Source organism: Papio anubis, chromosome 15 (assembly GCF_008728515.1).
Source record: "Papio anubis isolate 15944 chromosome 15, Panubis1.0, whole genome shotgun sequence".
In the NCBI taxonomy this organism is placed as follows: domain Eukaryota; kingdom Metazoa; phylum Chordata; class Mammalia; order Primates; family Cercopithecidae; genus Papio; species Papio anubis.
This window is the reverse complement of record NC_044990.1, coordinates 87,007,943-87,026,391: the sequence shown is the minus strand read 5'-3', so window position 1 is coordinate 87,026,391 and position 18,449 is coordinate 87,007,943. Positions and strand designations below refer to the sequence as shown.

Sequence of the window (18,449 nt, the reverse complement as noted above, 5' to 3'; positions counted from 1 at the left end):
CCATGTTGTCTTGTGTTTGCTTGTTCGTGATTTCTCTCTGGGAGGCTGGTAATACATGTCCAGGGAGTAGAAGCCCAAGGGGCAACAGAAATAATCTGACTTGTGGGATCAGGGTCACAGGATTTGGAGGAAGGCAGTCTAGGGGCAAATAACCCAGTATGGATAAGTAAAAAAAAAAAAAAAAAAAGGAGAAAATTAAAAAAAAAAAAAAAAAAAAAAGACTATGTGTTGTTGGATGGGTACAGTGGCTCACGCCTGTAATCCCAGCACTTTGGGAGGCCGAGGCAGGCAGATCACCTGAGGTCAGGGAGTTTGAGACCAGCCTGATTAACATGGTGAAACCCCATCTCTGCTAAAAATACACAAATTAGCTGTGTGTGGTGGCAGACACCTGTAATCCCAGCTACTCTGAAGGCTCAGGCAGGAGAATCGCTTGAACCCAGGAGGCGGAGGTTGCAGTGAGCTGAGATGGCGCCATTGTACTCCAGCCTGGGCGACAGAGTGAGACGCCATCTCAGACAGAGAAAAGAAAAAAGAAAAAAAAAAAAAAAGAAGCTGTGTGGACCGGAATGACCAGATTAAGAAAGGGTGATCACATGACACATACTTTACTTCGCTTCCCAAGGCTTCCACCCGTGCCATGCCTGGACAGTCCTGTGTAGTTTTGCCCTCCTTTTGTTATTCTGCCAAGGTTTCTTAAATAGTGAAGTCTACCAGGTCCTTTCCCTTTCCCTTTCCCTGGGTGCAGATCTACATGCTTGCGTCTCTGTGGACTACAGGAAGAAAGTTTTAGCAAATCTTAGAAGCCTGCGGTGGTGCCACTAGAAGAACACTGGATACAAAATAAAAGAAACATTTGTGATTCTAGACAACTTGTTTAACTTTTTGGTCAAGAAAAGGGTCACACTCTGTAGCCCATGCTGGAGTGCAGTGATGACATCCTAGCTCACTGCAGCCTCCAACTTTTGAGCTCAAGCAATCCTCCCACCTCAGCCTCCTGAGTTGGTGGGACCACAGGTGTGGGCCACCATGCCCTGCGCCATCATGCCCTGCTAAGTTTTAAATATTTTGTAGAGATGGGGTTTTTCCATGTTGCCCAGGCTGGTCTCGAACTGCTGGCCTCAAGCAATCCTCCCACCTTGGCCTCTAAAAGTGCTGGGATCACTGGAGTAAGCCACCGCTCCCAGCCTGCTCAACTTTCTTGAGTTTAAGTTTGGTCAGCTTGAAACTCAGTTTGAAGCTTGAGTTTAAGTTATGTAGTGAAAGCAGTTAATAACCTGCTCACAGTGACGTTTTGAGGATTAAGATAATGCAGCTGAAAGCATTTCTAAGCTTTGAAATGTTAACCAACATAACACACTATTTTGCATTATTATTTTCTAAAATCATCTATATTTACATTGAAGAGTATAAAGTCCTGTGGATATGCTGACTGGAACTACATGAATTTAGAACAGATCCCTGCAGGGAGTAGAAGACATTACCGCTCTGGCAAAACCAGAGTATGTAATTCCAGTCAGTCACATACAGCCAGTCTATACAATAATAACAATACGAATAATACATCCATCTACTGCCATCGTCATAACAACCATACAAGGCTGGTCCTATGTACCCATTTCACACTTGAGGCTCAGCAAGGCTATGGGACTTCCATAGAGTTCCCGAGCTGCAGACCTGTACCACAGCAAAGCTGCGTGCTTCTTTCCCGCTTCTCTCTACCCCAGGCTATCATGGCTTCACTGAACGGAATAATCACTTGACTTCAATTTCAACCTTAAACCTAATTGAAGTAAAAATGTCTGAAAGAAGAGAGGGAGGAAAGACGGAAAATAAGAAATTAGGGAACCAAGAAAAGAAATGAAAAAACCCAGCAGGTCAGGGAGGGATGGGATGGGAAAGGAAACGAGGAGGGAAAGGGAAGAGAAGGAAGTCTTGCACATTATACGCCACTTACGAAACATTCTGAGTTCTCAGAGATAATATAAAAACAAATGTTAATTTTAGTGATTCTCGGAAATTTAAAAAAATAAAATGTCAAATCATGTCTTTAATATTCATTTACATAGTTACCATTTGATAAGACCTACACTTTGTAAAAATCTGGAAAGACAGATGCAAAGTAGTTTTTATTTTAAGTTTTTAAAATTTTTCCACATGATGTATTTATCTCTAAAATGTTAATCAGAGCTTTATGGCTTTGAAAAGTGTTTTGGAAAGCTTTCCTATGAAATGTGAATATATAATCCATTCAGTTTATCACGCTGCTCTTCCCTGGAGAAAACTGTGGGCAAGAACATAGGAGAACATGATGGCATGTACACATGTACAGCATATTACCGGGTGAATATTAGATCACACAGGAGCATAAAGCTGGGTAGCCACTGTTCCCTCTCTATTAACCCATAAATAGAACATGGTTACAATTACTTTTTATGTCTAGGATACAATTATAAAAAGTCTACATTAAAACAGAAAAGTTAGCCTATGAAGATTACACTTGATATTCTTATGTCCTGAATGTCTTATATTTGAAGAATATTTTATGTCTTTTAGAAACATCTTATTAAATTACCACTTAAAAAGCAATCAATCTGCTAATCATAAATTGTTTTAACTTCACAGAGGGAGAAATCTCAGTACTCTGATGAAACGGTTGACCTAGTTTGCTCTTCTTTAAATAAATAAGTATCATTGTACTTACTACTGCTAAACTCAAACACCTAATTAACACAGCTTGAAAGCAAATTAATAGAAATGTACAATAATTTCACATATACACGTTGACTAAAAGTCATGCCATATCACTAATTGCATTCAAAAGTTTTTGAATGTTAGTTAATTTGAACAGTAGGAAATCAATTCGCCTGAGATTTTCCATACATTTCTATAAATGAATTAAGAAAAAATACTTCAAAACAATGCCCGTAAAAACAAAACTACATTTCAAAGTAATCTTTAATTTCTCTAGGTCATATAATGAATAACATTAATTTTCCCATTCTTAGTAACAAATTAAGGTATGAGGAAAATAACTCCGTAAGTTTAAAAATAATATTCAATTGTTGCTCATACTCAATTTTTTGCTCACATACCTATTCTACTAGAATCCTATGATGTAATATTTTAATCAATAAACAAGCTATTGAAAAAATGAAATATTTCCCCTCCCAAAAGGAAATACATGAATATACACACACACACACAAACATATATATATATACACAAACTTTGTTAAATCTAAAGGTGAGCAGTAATGGTTTTATATATAACACGAGAAAGCAGCCCATAAGACTTTACTCAAAGTGGCTGCCCGTGAAAAGAAACAGGAAACAGAACTCATTCTTGAGTTTCAACTGTTGTAAAATAACTCAGAAATTTGTTTCCTCAACACTCACTGCAAACTAATTTGAGTCTTAAATATCTGTAACGAAAACAAAAGCAAGCTTTTAGATTACTAAATTTACGGGCGTAAGTGTTAAAATGTATGAGGAGTAAAAGGGTGTTAGACACTAGTTAATTAATAGTTATTTTTCCTCTATACAGGATACTAATTACAGAACAGTATTAAATCATAACTGGAAATGGAAAGTTATGTCAGACATTAAAGTACACAAATTATATGACTCAGAAACATGTGGAATGTCAAAAGAAGTTAATAGGATCCTTAAGAAAGTTAAGAATATTTTGCCAGGTGCGGTGGTTCACACCTATAATCCAAGCACTTTGGGAGGCTGAGGTGGGAGGATCACCTGAGCCCAGGAAATCAAGATCAACCTGGGCAACACAGTGAGACCCTACCTCTTAAAAAAAGAAAAAAACACACACAGAAAAAAAATGTCCGAGCATGGTGGCACACACCCTAGTCCTAGCTATCTGGAAGCGGAGGCAGAAGGATCAGTAGAGCCTGTGAGGCTGAGGCTGCAATGAGCCATGACTGTGACACTGCACTCCAGCCTGAGTGACACAGCAATGTTCTGTCTCAGAAAATATATACATATTCTCTCTTAAATTTTACCTAACCTTTGATTTGTCTAGTACTGTGGACTCACTGTATTTCTCCAAATTCATATGTGGAAGCCCCCATCCCTAATGCAACTGTATTTGGAGATAGAGCCTATAAGGAAGTGATTTAGGTTAAATGAAATCATAAGGGTGGGATCCTGATCCCACAAGATTACTCCAGAGAGTGTCCTCTCCCTGCTCCTCCCTGCCTCTCCCTCCTTCCCATTCTCCCTGCATCCTTCTGTCCACCCTGCAAGGACACAGCAGTGGGAAGGCGCCCTGCACCTTTAGTCAACCTGCACCTTGACCTTGGACCCTCAGAATCCAGATGCCTCCACGACTGTGAGAAATGCATTTCTGTTGTCGAAGCCACCCAGACTGCGGTGTTTTGTCATGGCAGCTTGAGCCGATGAATACACCTGCTAAAATTTAAAAGTGTTTCAAATGTTTTGCTTATCTGCTTTAGTTACTTGAAATAACAAAAATTACTAAAATTAAAATTAAATTTTAAGAAGATCTTTAGGAAACCTGGCTAAAATATCTATAAGATATTAAAAAATAGATACACTGAAGAAAGCTATTTTCAAGGATGCAAGTTATTCTGCCACTTATAAAACAGAAATATACAAAAATCATTTATTTCTGTGGCCATAATAAAAACATTAATTTCCATAACTCTAAGCTCATTCCCCTCTCCCACTTCGAATCCAAAATTACCTCCCATAACTTGGGCACCAGACAAGGACACATATGCACACGCAAACACACACACACGCAACGTAAACACACAGACACACACAAATACACATGCAATGCATGACCACAGTTACTTTTAAGAATAAATGATTCAGTGACTGGTTTGCCCTTCTTGTTTGTAAAATATTTGGATCATTGAAATAAACCAAAAAACACAGAATACATAAAAATCAAAATAATGACAAATGACTCAACTGGAAATATTCAAGAAGTAATGAGCTGGCTGAGTTTACATTCCTGGTATATAAGTCAACACCAAAATTCAAATTGTAAAGCACAATAGCAATTATGCGTGTTGATCAGCAGAATGCACTAATTGTTTATGAAAACTGCAAGCAAAATATTAATCTAGGCATTAATTTGTCTTTGAATATAAATTAGTGCACACTTGTTTTTGAAATATGTTGGATTTTAATACATTACTTGATATGAAAAAGTACTGGTAGACATACAGTAAGGGAGTGATTACCTGCTCGGGTTTGGTGGAACCGCCCATCGTGGGGTTTTCAGGGGTGCTGTCCTGAGACTGCTGCATACACAAACCTTTCGTTGCATCTTTGAACATAATGTCTTTTTCCAACAAACTGTCTTGCTTGGCAATTGGTAACACCAGGGGACTGCTAGAGGAAAAAAAGTCAATATTACAATTAGTCTCTTTCTAATGTTTTATCAATTGAAAATTACCAATACAGGATAGTTGGACTATAGATGGTGATTTTATTCAGATAAGAAATACTTCTTATAAACTGCAGGAAAAAAATTAATAAGAAATCTGTAAACTTTAAAAAAATTAATTCCAAACTTCAATTTTAACTTTAAAAGAAAAAATATATACTTATTTGAACTCCAGAAGAAAATGTTTACAAATGTGTATCTGACAATAATAGATGAATCAATAAACAATTTAAGTGCTGAGATTGAAATGTATGGCTGAACTAGACAAGATTTAACATTTAAACGCAAAAATGGATTGCAAACAACTGAATAAAGGCATAATTGTATAATTCGTTTAAAAATTACTCATTTAGGATTTAAAATACAAAATCGTGGACAAAATTTCAAGTTTGTAATGGAATAATAACATGAGAATTAAAAACAATAATATCTTTAAGGACTGCAACATTACAAGCAGAGTAACTTTTGTTAATTCTATACAGCTCAAACAAAGCCAAAAAATAAAAGATACTTAACTTTTTATTCTTCTATTTACTTTATTGCCAAAATACAGTCATTATTTTATAATGTTCATTAAAAATAAATAGAAAATAAATTGATAAATGTTGCATCGTATCACTAAGATTTAAAATGTGCCTCCTGAATTGTTACCATATAAGCAGAAATGCATGTGTATTTAATCAAGTGCAATCTATGTAAACACAATTATTTCATGTAGTCTACCATAGTCACTGGGATTCTAACTAGAGCTAAGTGCTTTTTTTGCCTCTTTTCAACTTCTATTTATTGAGGTTTAGTTTACGTACAGTAAAATTCACCCTTTGTTGTTTAGCTCAATGAGATTCAACAGATATACATAGTTGCATAAGCAAAATAACCAGCAATGTATAGAATACTTTATTACCTCCAAGAGACCCTTTGTGTCCCTTGGAGTCAATTATTATTAGGTGAGTTAGTGGCTTCTCACACTGTGATTTTTATTTGAATTTCATTTTCTTATTTTAAAATACTTATTAAATAAAAATGGAATATATTTCAGGTGTATAATGTGGTGATTTGATATACATTTTGTAAAGGAAACTACAATTCTATTAATTAACATATCACATTAGATCTCCAAAATTTGCTCATCTTATGATTTAAAGTGTGTGCTCTATGACTGACACCTTCCCTTGCTCCGACTCTCCAATACCTGGCAGCCACCGTTCTACTCTCTGCTTCTGTGATTTTCAGGTTTTTAAGAGTCCACACATAAGCAAGATGATGCAATATTTATCTGTCTGTGTCTGGCTTACTTCACTTGGCCTAATGTCTTCCACGCTGATCCACTGCAAATGATAGAATTTCTTTTCTTTTTTTTTTTAGCTGAATAATATTCTGTAGATACATACCACAATTTCTTTATCCTTTCATCTGTTCATGGGCCTTAGATTGTTTCCATATTATCATTATCGTGAACAATGCTGAAATGAACATGAGACGGTACATACCTCTTTGAGATCTTGATTTCATTTCTTTTGAATCAAATATCCAGAATTACAATACTGGATCATGTGTTAGTTCTATTTTTTAATTTTTTGAGGAGACTCCATACCTGTTTCCGTAGTGACTATACCACTTTGCATCCCCACAAACAGTGTTCAAGGGGCCCCTTTTCTCTATACCCTCACCAACACTGGTTACCTCTTGTCTTTTGGATAATTTTCATCCTTATAGATTTGAGGTGGTATCTTGTTGTGCTTTGAATTTAAATTTCTGTGATGACTAGTGATGGTGAGTATCTTTTCATATTCCTGTTGGACAAAATTGTATAACTTCTTTGGAAAAATGTCTATTCAGGTTCTTTGCTCATTTTAAAAACTTAAGAGTTGTTTTTACAGTGAGCTTTGTGAGTTCATTATGTACTTTAGTTATTTATCCCTTAATCATATATATTTGCACATACATATGCACATACACGTATATACCTAAGTATACAGTTTGCAATTATTTTCTCCCATTAAACATGCTACTCTTTCATTTTGTTGATTTTATTGTTTTCTTTGCTGTGCAGAAGCCTTTTAGTCTGATGTAACTGACTTATTTTTTCTTTTGTTATCTGTGCTTTTTCTTCTGGTGTCATATCCATAAAACTCATTGCCACAAAAGTTGTTGAGGAGCTTCTTTTTTTTTTTTTTTTTGAGGTTTATGGTTTTAAATTTTATATTTAATTCTTTCATCCATTTTGACTTAATTTTCTACATGGTGTAAGACAAGTGTCCAATTTCATTCTTTTGTATGTGAATATCCAGTTTTCCTAGTACCAACTATTAACTTTCTTTTCCCCATTGCATCTTGGCACTCCTGTCAAAGATCAGTTGACAATATATGCTTAGGTTTATTTCTGCACTTTCCATTCTGTTCCATTGGTCTATGTGTCTGTTTTATTGCCAGTATCATACTATTTTGATTACTATAGCTTTGTAATATAGTTTGAAATCAGGGGATGTGATGCTTTCAACTTTGCTCCTTCTGAAATAAATAGCTTTTGCTATTTAGAGTTTTTGTAGTTCCATAAAAAGTTTCTCTTCTTTGGTAAAATGTGGGCTCAAATCTTTTGACTATTTGTATTGGTTTCTTTTTTTTCAGATTATTGACTTTATATATTCTGTATCCAACTCATTTATCAGATAAGCTCTTGGCAAATATTCTCTCCCACTCAGCATCTTTGTACTTTTATTTGCATAATTGTGTTTCAAAGAAAAAAAATTCTCTTACAGTTTGTGTTTCTGTGACTTATCTAAGTTCCTTTCCTAACCCAATGTCACCAAAAATTTCTCCTGGGTTTTACTCTAGGATCTGTACAATTTTAAGCTTTACACTTTGATCTACGATCCATTGTGAGTTGCTTTTTGTATACAGTGCTACATATGAGTTGAAGTACATTATTTTCTGATATGGATGTCAAAATGTTTCAGCATTGTTTTTTAAAAAATGACTTTCACTTCCATTTAGTGGGACACATTTTTAAAAAATAAATTGATCATATCTGTGTGAGTTTATTTTGGGACTCTTCAGAATGTTTCATTGATATAATCATTCATTATCATTCATTGATATAATCATTCATTACTAAATCAATACTACACTGTCTTGATTCAAATATCTTCTCATTTAGACTTGAAACCAGTCATGTGAGTTATCCAACTTTATTTTCACTTTGAAAATTATCTGGCAGTCTTTAGCATTTTCATATACATTTTGAATCTGTTTGTGAATTTTTACAAAAATACCTGTTGTGATTTTGATTAGCATTGCATTCAACTGATAAACCAGTTTGGTGAGAATTGAAATACTGACAATGTCAACTTGTGTCATGCATGAAAACAGGTACCTTTATTTTGATCTTTGTCAATTTCCCTCACCAATATGTTTTAGCTTTCAGAATGAAAACCTTCCAAATAATTTTTAGATTTATTCTTTTTTATGGTTTTATGAATGTATTTTAAAATTCCAAGGCTGAGTGTAGAAGGATTGCTTCTACACTCAGGAGATTGAGACCAGCCTGGGCAACACAGGAGATTGAGACCAGCCTGGGCAACACAGTGAGCCCCTTCTCTACAAAAAGTAAAAAGTTAGCCAGCTGTGGTGGTGCGTGTCTGTAGTCCCAGCTACTCAGGAGGCTGAGGTGGGAGGATCTCTTGGGTCCATGAGGTCGAGGCTGCAGTGAACTGTGATTGCATAGGTACACTCCAGCCTGAGTGACAGAGTGATACCTGGTCTCAAAAAATAATGAAACAAATGAGTAAATAAAAATAAAATTCCAATTTCCATTTATTGAATTTTAGTATATAAATACACAAATGATTTTGTATATTAACTTTCACATAGCAAGAAGAGAATAAGCTGAAGGGTTGCTTTCAGTAACCACCACAGTCTCATCACTTTGCAGCCCATCTCTATGCCCTGCCTTGCAACTGAACCATAGAACCTAGGAAAGCATGAATAAAAAAAGAGACTAGCAAATAGGCCAGGCCTGATGGAAAGGCAGGAATATTAAGAAATAAGTTTACAGAAATGCAAGGTCAGTCTTCCTTATTTTGAACTCTGGATGATGTTTTATAGTGTTTGAGCCAATGAAAATACTTGCACATATGTGAGGGGACAGAGGATCATATATTAATATGAGATAGCATGGCATAGTACAGATGTACGGGCATACATTTTCAAATCAGTAAAACTACCATGTTTGATATCTGGTTATACCACTTTGGGTGAGTTATGTAGCCATTCTGTAAAATCAAACTGCAAATGGACTATAGTGAAGGACTAATAACATAATGCACAAAAAGGGAGTAGCACCATGACTATGGCCATAGCAGGCAGTAAAACCAGCTGTTGTTTGTCTGTGTCTAGAACTGTCAAGCTTCTGAGATTTCACCCTACTTACAATCTAACAAGTTAGTTTGTTACTATTCCATGGTTAGTTGCAGAAGACAAGAGTTCCCTGGAGAAGAGATAAAAGACTTTATTACTCAAGGCAGACACAGAGCTTTATGTTTGTATCAGTTCTTCTGTTTATATTTGTCTTCTTATGGTTATATTTGTCTTCTGTTCCATGTAGTGAGGAGGGGGAAGTAGGAAGAAAACAATACAGTTGGATCTTAATGGATGCCAACACTAGAGAAAGTGCTGTTACAGGAGAGAAAGCCAGGTATATATCAAGTATCTTTTGAGCAAGCAACAAACATTGCATCAAGGAGCAAATAAGTCAGTCCCTTCTTTTGGGAGTGAATATGATTCTTTAAATTTACTCAGTTGCCTATGTAGCTATCTACATACGCCTTGCAGTCTGACAAACTGAGCAAAAATGTGAAGGATGCTCATGGATCAAGGTAGACAGTTCTTCTCAATAGTATAGTTATTAATTGGAAAAAATTTACTATGAAAAGAAAAGGCTTATAATGCTTATAAAAATTTCATAGCCAGATCTGCTTGATACTGCTGTGATTTGAATATTTGTCACCAGTGAGGCAGTATTGAGAGGTGAAACCTTTAGGAGGTGATTAGGTAATGAGGCCTCTGTCCCCATGAATAAGTTAATCGATTCATGGATTAATAGATTATTGGGTTAATGGATTAATGGTTTATCATGAGAGTGGGACTGATGGCTTTATAAGAAAAGGAAGAGAGACCTGAGCTAGCACTCTCAGCCCCTCATCATGAGATGTGCTGTGCCGCCTTGGGACTGTGCAGAGAATCCCCTCAGCAAGAAGGTACTCACAAGATGTCACCCCTCAACCTTGGACTTCTCAGCCTCCAGAACCATAAGAAATACCTTTCATTTCTTATAAATTACCCAGTTTTAGGCAGCCTGTTATAGGCAACAAAAAATGAACTAAGACAAATGCCATCAAATGATAAAATATTACTTCCAAAGAGACCTTCTTTCTTCCATAAGCACCACTGGGACAATGCCTGTCTGCTGTAACTTCATTCATCATTCACAGAGTTCCCAAGAATATGTTCCATGCTTCTTTGAAACAAAACCCCTTCACATATTTTAAAAAGTTATTATGGTGTGTCTGTGTATGTGTGTGTGTGTGTGTGTGTGTGTGTGTCTATATATATATATATATATTTTTTTTTTTTTTTTGAGACAGAATCTCACTCTGTCACCCAGGCTGGAGTGCAGTGGTGTGATCTTGGCTCACTGCAACCTCTGTCTCCCAGGTTCAAGTGATTCTCCTGTCTCAGCTTCCTGAATAGCTGGGACTACAGGCATGAACCACCATGCCGATCTAATTTTTTTTTAATTTTAATTTTTACTAGAGATGGGGTTTCATTATGAAATTCTGAGGCCAGGCTGGTCTCAAACTCCTGTCCTCAAGTGATCCACCTGCCTTGGCCTCCCAAAGTGCTGGGATTACAGGCGTAAGCCACCATTCTTGCCCTTTCTCTATTGTTTTCTATAATTTGAGTGAACTATCTGCAAAACGTTATATTAATTATATGACATTTAATATGTGATAGTCTTCTGTTCTAAACACTCTACATGTATTAAATTTGCTTCATTTTCACAACAACATTATAAAGTGTTCATTATTTTATAATGTCTATATGTTTTATGAATGAGCGAACTGAGAGCACAGAGGAGAAGAACTTGCTCTGGACACACAGCAGGTGCTACTGGAGCTGAGGTTTGAGTCTGTCGGATCTAAGCTACAGAACCTGTGTGCTTACTCACCTGCCACACTGTCTACATCTACTCTCATATCATAAAAATATTTTCTGTATTTTTCTTCATCTATCAATCGTATTTTCTTTCTTCTTTGTCAGAGAGTTCTATAAACAAAAGGGAGGGTTTGCATATACCAATTTTTTTGAGTCTGGGGTGATTAATAAAAGAGTAGATTGGTCAAGGTCCAAACAAAGAAGATAGTTTATGAAATACAAAAAAGATCACCAATTATAAAGATTTCTTTAGAATAAATATTTAGAAGAACTGAATTTAGTAAAATAGTTGAAATAATCCTTTTATATCTCAAATCTAATTGCAGTATCACTAGCAGACTCCATGAGAGCTATGGTTGGAAAAAAGATTGGCTTAAGACTATGGAGACATCATTCTAAATCAGATTTTACCTCAAGTTGGCTGCCACCTGAACTTTTAAGGCCTGTGAAATCTCTGGGTCACAGCTTCACCTTTGCAAAATGCAAGAGTTAAACTAGGTAATATCTAAGTGTATATCAAGCCCTACAGTTTTGTATTCTTAATAAATAATCTCTACACATAGAACTTTTTACCTGCATATCAAAAATAAGTCACTAACTCACTTAATTACATCATAGGTTATATAAGATATACCACTAACAATAATCGCAAAGAAATAGTTACAGAGACTCTCTGTATTTGCACACTGTTTGTGTGCTGCTATAAGGACATACTTGAGACTGGCTATGTATAAAGGAAAGAGGTTTAATTCACTCACAGTTCCACATGGATGGGGAGGCCTCAGGAAACTTACAATCATGGCAGAAGTCACCTCTTCACAGGGCGGCAGGAGGAAGAATGAGTGCCAACAGGGAAATGCCAGATGCTTATAAAACCAGCAGATCTCATGAGACTCACTCACTATCATGAGAACAGCATGGGCAAACCACCCAGATGATTCAATTACTTCTCACTGGATCCCTCCCATCACACGTGGGGATTACGGGAACTGCAATTCGAGATGGTATTTGGGTGGTGACACAGGCAAAACATATCATTCTGCCCCAGCGCCTCCCAAACCTCATGTCCTTACATTTCAAACATCACGCCTTTCCAACAGTCCCCTAAAGTGTTTACTCATTCCAGCATTAATGCAAAAGTCCAAGTCCAGAGTCTTATCTGAGTCAAGGCAAGTCCCTATCATCTATGAGCCTATAAAACTGAAAGCAAGTTAGTTACCTCCTGGATACACTAGGGGTACAGGCTTTGGCTAAATAATCCCATTCCAAATGGGAGAAATTTGCCAAAACAAAGGGGTACAGGTCCCATGCAAGTCTAAAACACAGTAAGGCAGTCATTAAACCTTAACATTCCATAATGATTCTCCTTTGCTCCATGTCTCACATCCAGGTTACAATGATACAAGAGGTGGGCTCCCATGGCCTTGGGTAGCTCTGTCCCTGTGGCTTTGCTGGGTATGGCCCTGCACCTGGCTGCTTTCATGGGCTGGTATTGAGGGTCTGCAGCTTTTCCAGGTGCATGGTGGAAGCTTTCAGTGGTTCTACCATTCTGGGGTCTGGAGGAACATGGCCTACTTCTCACAGCTCCATTAAGCAGTGCACAAGTGGGGACTCTGTGTGGAGGCTCCAACGCCACATTTCCCTTCTGCAGTGCCCTAGCAGGGTTTGCTCCTGCAGCAAACTTCTGCCTAGAAATCCAGATGTTTCCATACATTCTCTGAAGTCTAGGCTAAGTTTCCCAAACCTCAATTCTTGACTTCTGAGCACCCACAGGCCCAACACCACATGTATTCCACCAAGGCTTGGGGTTTGCACCCTCTGAAGCAAGGCCCAAGCTATCCTTTGGCCCCTTTGAGCTGCATGAGGCTGAAGTTGCTGGGGTGCAGGACACCAAGTCCCTCAGCGGCACACAGCAGTGAGGTCCTGGGCTCAGCCCACAAAACCATTTTTGCCTCTCAGACTTCCTTGCCTGTGATGAGAGGGGCTGCTGTGAAGGTCTCTGATATGCCCTGGAGACATCTTCCCCATTGTCTTGGTGATTAACACTTGGCTCCTTGTTACTTACGCAAATTTCTGCAGCAGTCTTGAATTTTTTTCCTAATAAATGGGTGTTTCTTTTCTACTGCATCATCAGGCTGCAAATTTTCAAACTTTTATGCTCTGTTTCCTTTTGAACACTTTGCTGCTTAGAAATTTATTCTGCCGGATACCCTAAATCATCTCTCTCAAGTTCAAAGTTTCACAGATCTCTAGAGCAGTGGCAAAATTCTGCCAGTCTCTTTGCTAAAGCATAGCAAGTGTCACCTTTGCTCCAGTTCCCAGCAAGTTCCTCATCTCCATCTGAGACCACCTCAGCCTGGACTTCATTGTCCATAACACTATCAGCATTTTGGTCAAAGCCATTCAACAAGTCTCTCAGAAGTTCCAAATGTTCCCACATCTTCCTGTTTTCTTCTCAGCCCTTCAAACTGTTCCAGCCTCTGCCTGTTACCCAGTTCCAAAGTTGCTTCCACACTTTCGGGCATCTTTACAGCAGCACCCCACTCCCAGCACATATTTACTGTATTAGTCTGTTCTCATGCTGCTACAAGGACACACCTGAGACTGGGTACTTTATAAAGGAAAGAGGTTTAATTGATTCACAGTTCCACATGGCTGAGGAGGCTTCAGGAAAATTACAATAATTGCAGAAGGCATCTCTTCACAAGTTGACAGGAGAGAGAATGAGTGCCAGCAGGGGAAATGCCAGATGCTTATAAAACCATCAGATCTTGTGAGAATGAGTTCACTATCAAGAGAACAGCATGGGGGAATCCGCCCTCATGATTCAATTACCTCCCACCAGGTCTCTCCCAGGACATGTGGGGATTATGGAAACTATAATTCAAGATGAGATTTGGGTGGGGACACCTCTAAACCATATCACTCTTTTATTCATATAAGAAAAAAAACAATTCTAAGTAATACAATTGTTTTGAAAGGCAGTATATTAATTAGTCATGCACTTATTTTCTACAAGAAAAGTGCAAATTGTATACCTAGGCTGATGGCATACAATATTATAAATTTCCATAGAACAATTGTTTAGGGATCTTTCTTTTAAAATAAAACATTTTATCTATAATCATTGTGATTAATAATAGCATTCAGACAATTTGACTTCGATATATTTAAATTTTCGCTTACTATGTATTTGTAGAATTTAATGACACATATAATAAAATGTTGTTTAAAAAATTTTAATAATTGGTATTTTCTTAATACTCATTAGATGTTTATTGATTGGAAAAATATTTATCAGATTATGTTTAAAACTAAGATGTGATCATATATATATATAGTGCAAGACTGAATAAAAGAGGAAACATATAAAGGGTAAAAGGAAAAATTCCAAGTTAATAGTAATTTCATCAAGAAGGTGGAATAGTGACCCAGAAGGCCTTAACCCTCTTCTCTCAGCTAAATTTTGGACTATCTCTAATCCTCCGAACTCCCTTTTCTTGGAGCAATGACTTTAGAAAACTGAACTGCAAATATTTTCTCTCCCTCTTTGAGATGTATATCTTCTCCCAGCCTCTGGCCAGTTTTACAACCCAGGGATGTCTTTATGACCTGGGAGTCATCCCTTTGAAGTCTAAACAGGGAAGAACATAGCCACATAGTTTTTGTGGAGCACAGGAGCCTAACTTTGATAAAGGACAATGAGCAAATGCCCATGGCTTAGTCACCTTGACCAAACTCCTCCCTAAAGTGCTGCAGTACTTTCCTGCTAGCTCATCCCAGCACTTAGAAACTCTCCCATTTTTTGTTCAGTTGAATTGAGTTCAATCATTCTCCCTTAGTGCAATAGTTTTTAGTAAAGTCTTTCTTTCCTGTATAACTTCTCTGGTGCAACTTTTCTTTGAAGCAAATGAGCGATTTTTTTCATGCTTCTATATGTTTTTCTGCAGTTTCCAAATTTTCTTCAACAAGAAATTCTTATTCTGATTATAAAAAAGAAATTATTAGTAATAGAAGTTTTATTTGGTGAGGAAAAAAAGAAACGAGATAGTATATTTTCTATGGGTAAGACAGATCCCATAAACATTTAAAAAAAGAAATTCAGTACCATCCAAGGGTAGCTTAGATTAATACAGTAGAGATAGATTTAACTCTGACTGTGAAAAAAAAATTAGATGAGAATATACCAGCAGACAACCAATTTCTGAACTCTACTGGATTTATGCCAGACTTACTTATTTTGACAAACATAAAAGTAACTTCATGCAGAGAAAATGTGCCTATAGGAAATAGGATTTTATTTCTGAAAATGGAAACAGGAATGTAATAAAATGAAACCAACAAAGGCAACAATTATCACCCATTGTAACTAAAGTAATTTTAGAAAATCATAGAGATGAAATACAATTGAATATATTGAGATATATGAGGCCAACAACAAAAATAACCAAAAAAAATAATAATAATAACACAAACAGATTTCGTAAAGATATGGCATATGTGACTTGGTTATTTTGGTGCTTAAAATAACTGAATAGACAGTTCTTAATGTTACTCCTACAAACATAGCTACATAAATTGTTCATCGTAGAAAATTCAATTAAATTTTTGTTTTTCTGCTTCTATAAAGACCTAAGGATTAATATTAAATGAAAGAGTTCTTGAAGAGATTTGAATTAATTGCTGTATATTTGGTCCTTCTAAAAATTAATTTTTGAAAGAATTTTTTTTTACAATTTAAAGACCATTATGGTAAAATATTACCTGTGTCTAAAAAGCAAATAAAACTTTCAATGTGCCATTGGCTGAACTGGAGTTTATACTGTTTTTAAGACATATTAATCTTGACAGCTCTCAATAGATATATGCAAAAAAATTTTAATAGCTCGTTTAAGGGAAAATCTGTAAATTAAGTATAATTTAGTACTTTTATGTATCTATGAAGGAAGATTCTGAGAGTTTCAAGTGTTAGCTTTGCTAGGAATGCTCCCTGAATGGACCATTCTGTCCCTGTATTCGATGGCATTTCTCTTTGTGCACGACTGGACTTCAGAATACCTAAGAGAAAATAATTAGGGAACTCGTTGACAGGTTTATCAATACTTTGTAAACACATTCTGTAGAATTTAACAATGTAGTTGTGATATTTGATTAAAAAGGCTTGATGTTTTATAGATTACTAAATAAAAAAATTATACATACATATCAAATGAGTTATTTGATATAAAAGTCATTTGTAATCTAAAAGACAATATACAAATATGATGTATTATTGCTTAAATTGCTTAAATACTATGCATTAATTGTGGGGAAAAGAAAGAGACCAGGCTGTTACTATGTCTATATAGAAAGAAGTAGACATAAGAGACTCCATTTTGTTCTGTATTTGAGATGCTGTTAATCTGTGACCCTACCCCCAACCTTGTCCTTGCAAGAGACATGTGCTGTGGTGACTCAAGGTTTAACGGATTTTGGGCTGTGCAGGGTGTGCTTTGTTAAACAAGTGCCTGAAGGCAGTATGCTTGTGAAAAGTCATCACCATTCTCTTAATCTCAAGTACCCAGGGACACATACACTGCCAAAGATCGCAGGGACCTCTGCCTAGGAAAGCTAGGTATTGTCCAAGGTTTCTCCCCATGTGGTAGTCTGAAATATGGCCTCGTGGGAAGGGAAAGACCTGATCGTCCCCCAGCCTGACACCCGTGAAGGGTCTGTGCTGAGGAGGACTAGTATAAGAGGAAAGAAGGCCTCTCAGCAGTTGAGATAGAGAAAAGCATCTGTCTCCAGCTCATCCCTGGGCAATGGAACATCTCGGTGTAAAACCGGATTGTATGTTCTGTTTACTGAGAAAGGAGAAAACCGCCTTAGGGCTGAAGGTGGGACGCGCCAGCGGCAATGCTGCTCTTTATGCACTAAAAAGGTTTATGGAGATGTTTGCATATGCATATCAAGGCACAGCACTTTTCCTTAAACTTATTCATGTCACAGAGATCTTTATTCATATGACTTACCGCTGACCTTCTCCCTAGGATGATCCTATTACCCTGCCACTTCCCTTTTGCTAAAATGGTAAAGATAATGATCAATAAATACTGAGGGAACTCAGAGACCGGCGCGGGCGTGGGTCCTCTGCATGCTGAGCGCCCATCCCCTGGGCCCACTTTTTCTTTCTCTATACTTTGTCTCTGTGTCTCATTTCTTTTCTCAAGTCTCTCGTTCCACCTAACGAGAAAGGCCCACAGGTGTGGAGGGGGCAGGCCACCCCTTCAATTAATATTCTTTAATATATTAATACGAAGTGAAACCACACAAGAAATTTTATGCCACAGTTTTCTGATTCTGCAAAGTAGAACTTAAGGTGACAACTGGGACATTTTAATACTGAAAGAGGGCTTTATTCATCATCATGCTGGGGAAACAAGCAGACACCAGACTGGACCAAATGGGCACATATCGCCACTCTAGTTATGAGAAATTTATTCTGCTTGTGAAAAGGAGGTGTTCAGGACATACAAATCCATACGGGGCCCGGCACAGTGGCTCATGCCTGTAATCCCAGCACTTTGGGAGGCCGAGGTGGGTGGATCACCTGAAGTCAGGAGTTCAAAACCAGCCTGGCCAACATGGTGAAACCTCATCTCTACTAAAAATACAAAAACTAGCTGGGCACGGTGATGCACACTTATAATCGCAGCTACTCAGGAGGCTGAGGCAGGAGAATTGCTTGAGCCCAGGAGGCGGAGGTTGCAGTGAGCCGAGATTGTACAATTGCACTCTAGCCTGGGCAACAGAGCAAGACA

General features: G+C 37.2%; 1 protein-coding gene across 4 annotated transcripts in view; it reads right to left on the bottom strand.

The window, feature by feature from the left end:
• Window positions 1-18,449, bottom strand: part of MYO16 (myosin XVI) — a 574,351-nt gene that overhangs the window by 356,241 nt on the left and 199,661 nt on the right. For 3 of the 4 annotated variants that reach the window (XM_021929769.2, XM_003914068.5, XM_009192226.4), the window contains exon 10: window positions 5,231-5,381. In XM_021929769.2, coding sequence (XP_021785461.2) covers window positions 5,231-5,381 — 151 coding nt within the window. The remainder of the gene's footprint in view (window positions 1-5,230; window positions 5,382-18,449) is intronic. The other variant, XM_021929768.2, reaches the window with a different exon arrangement.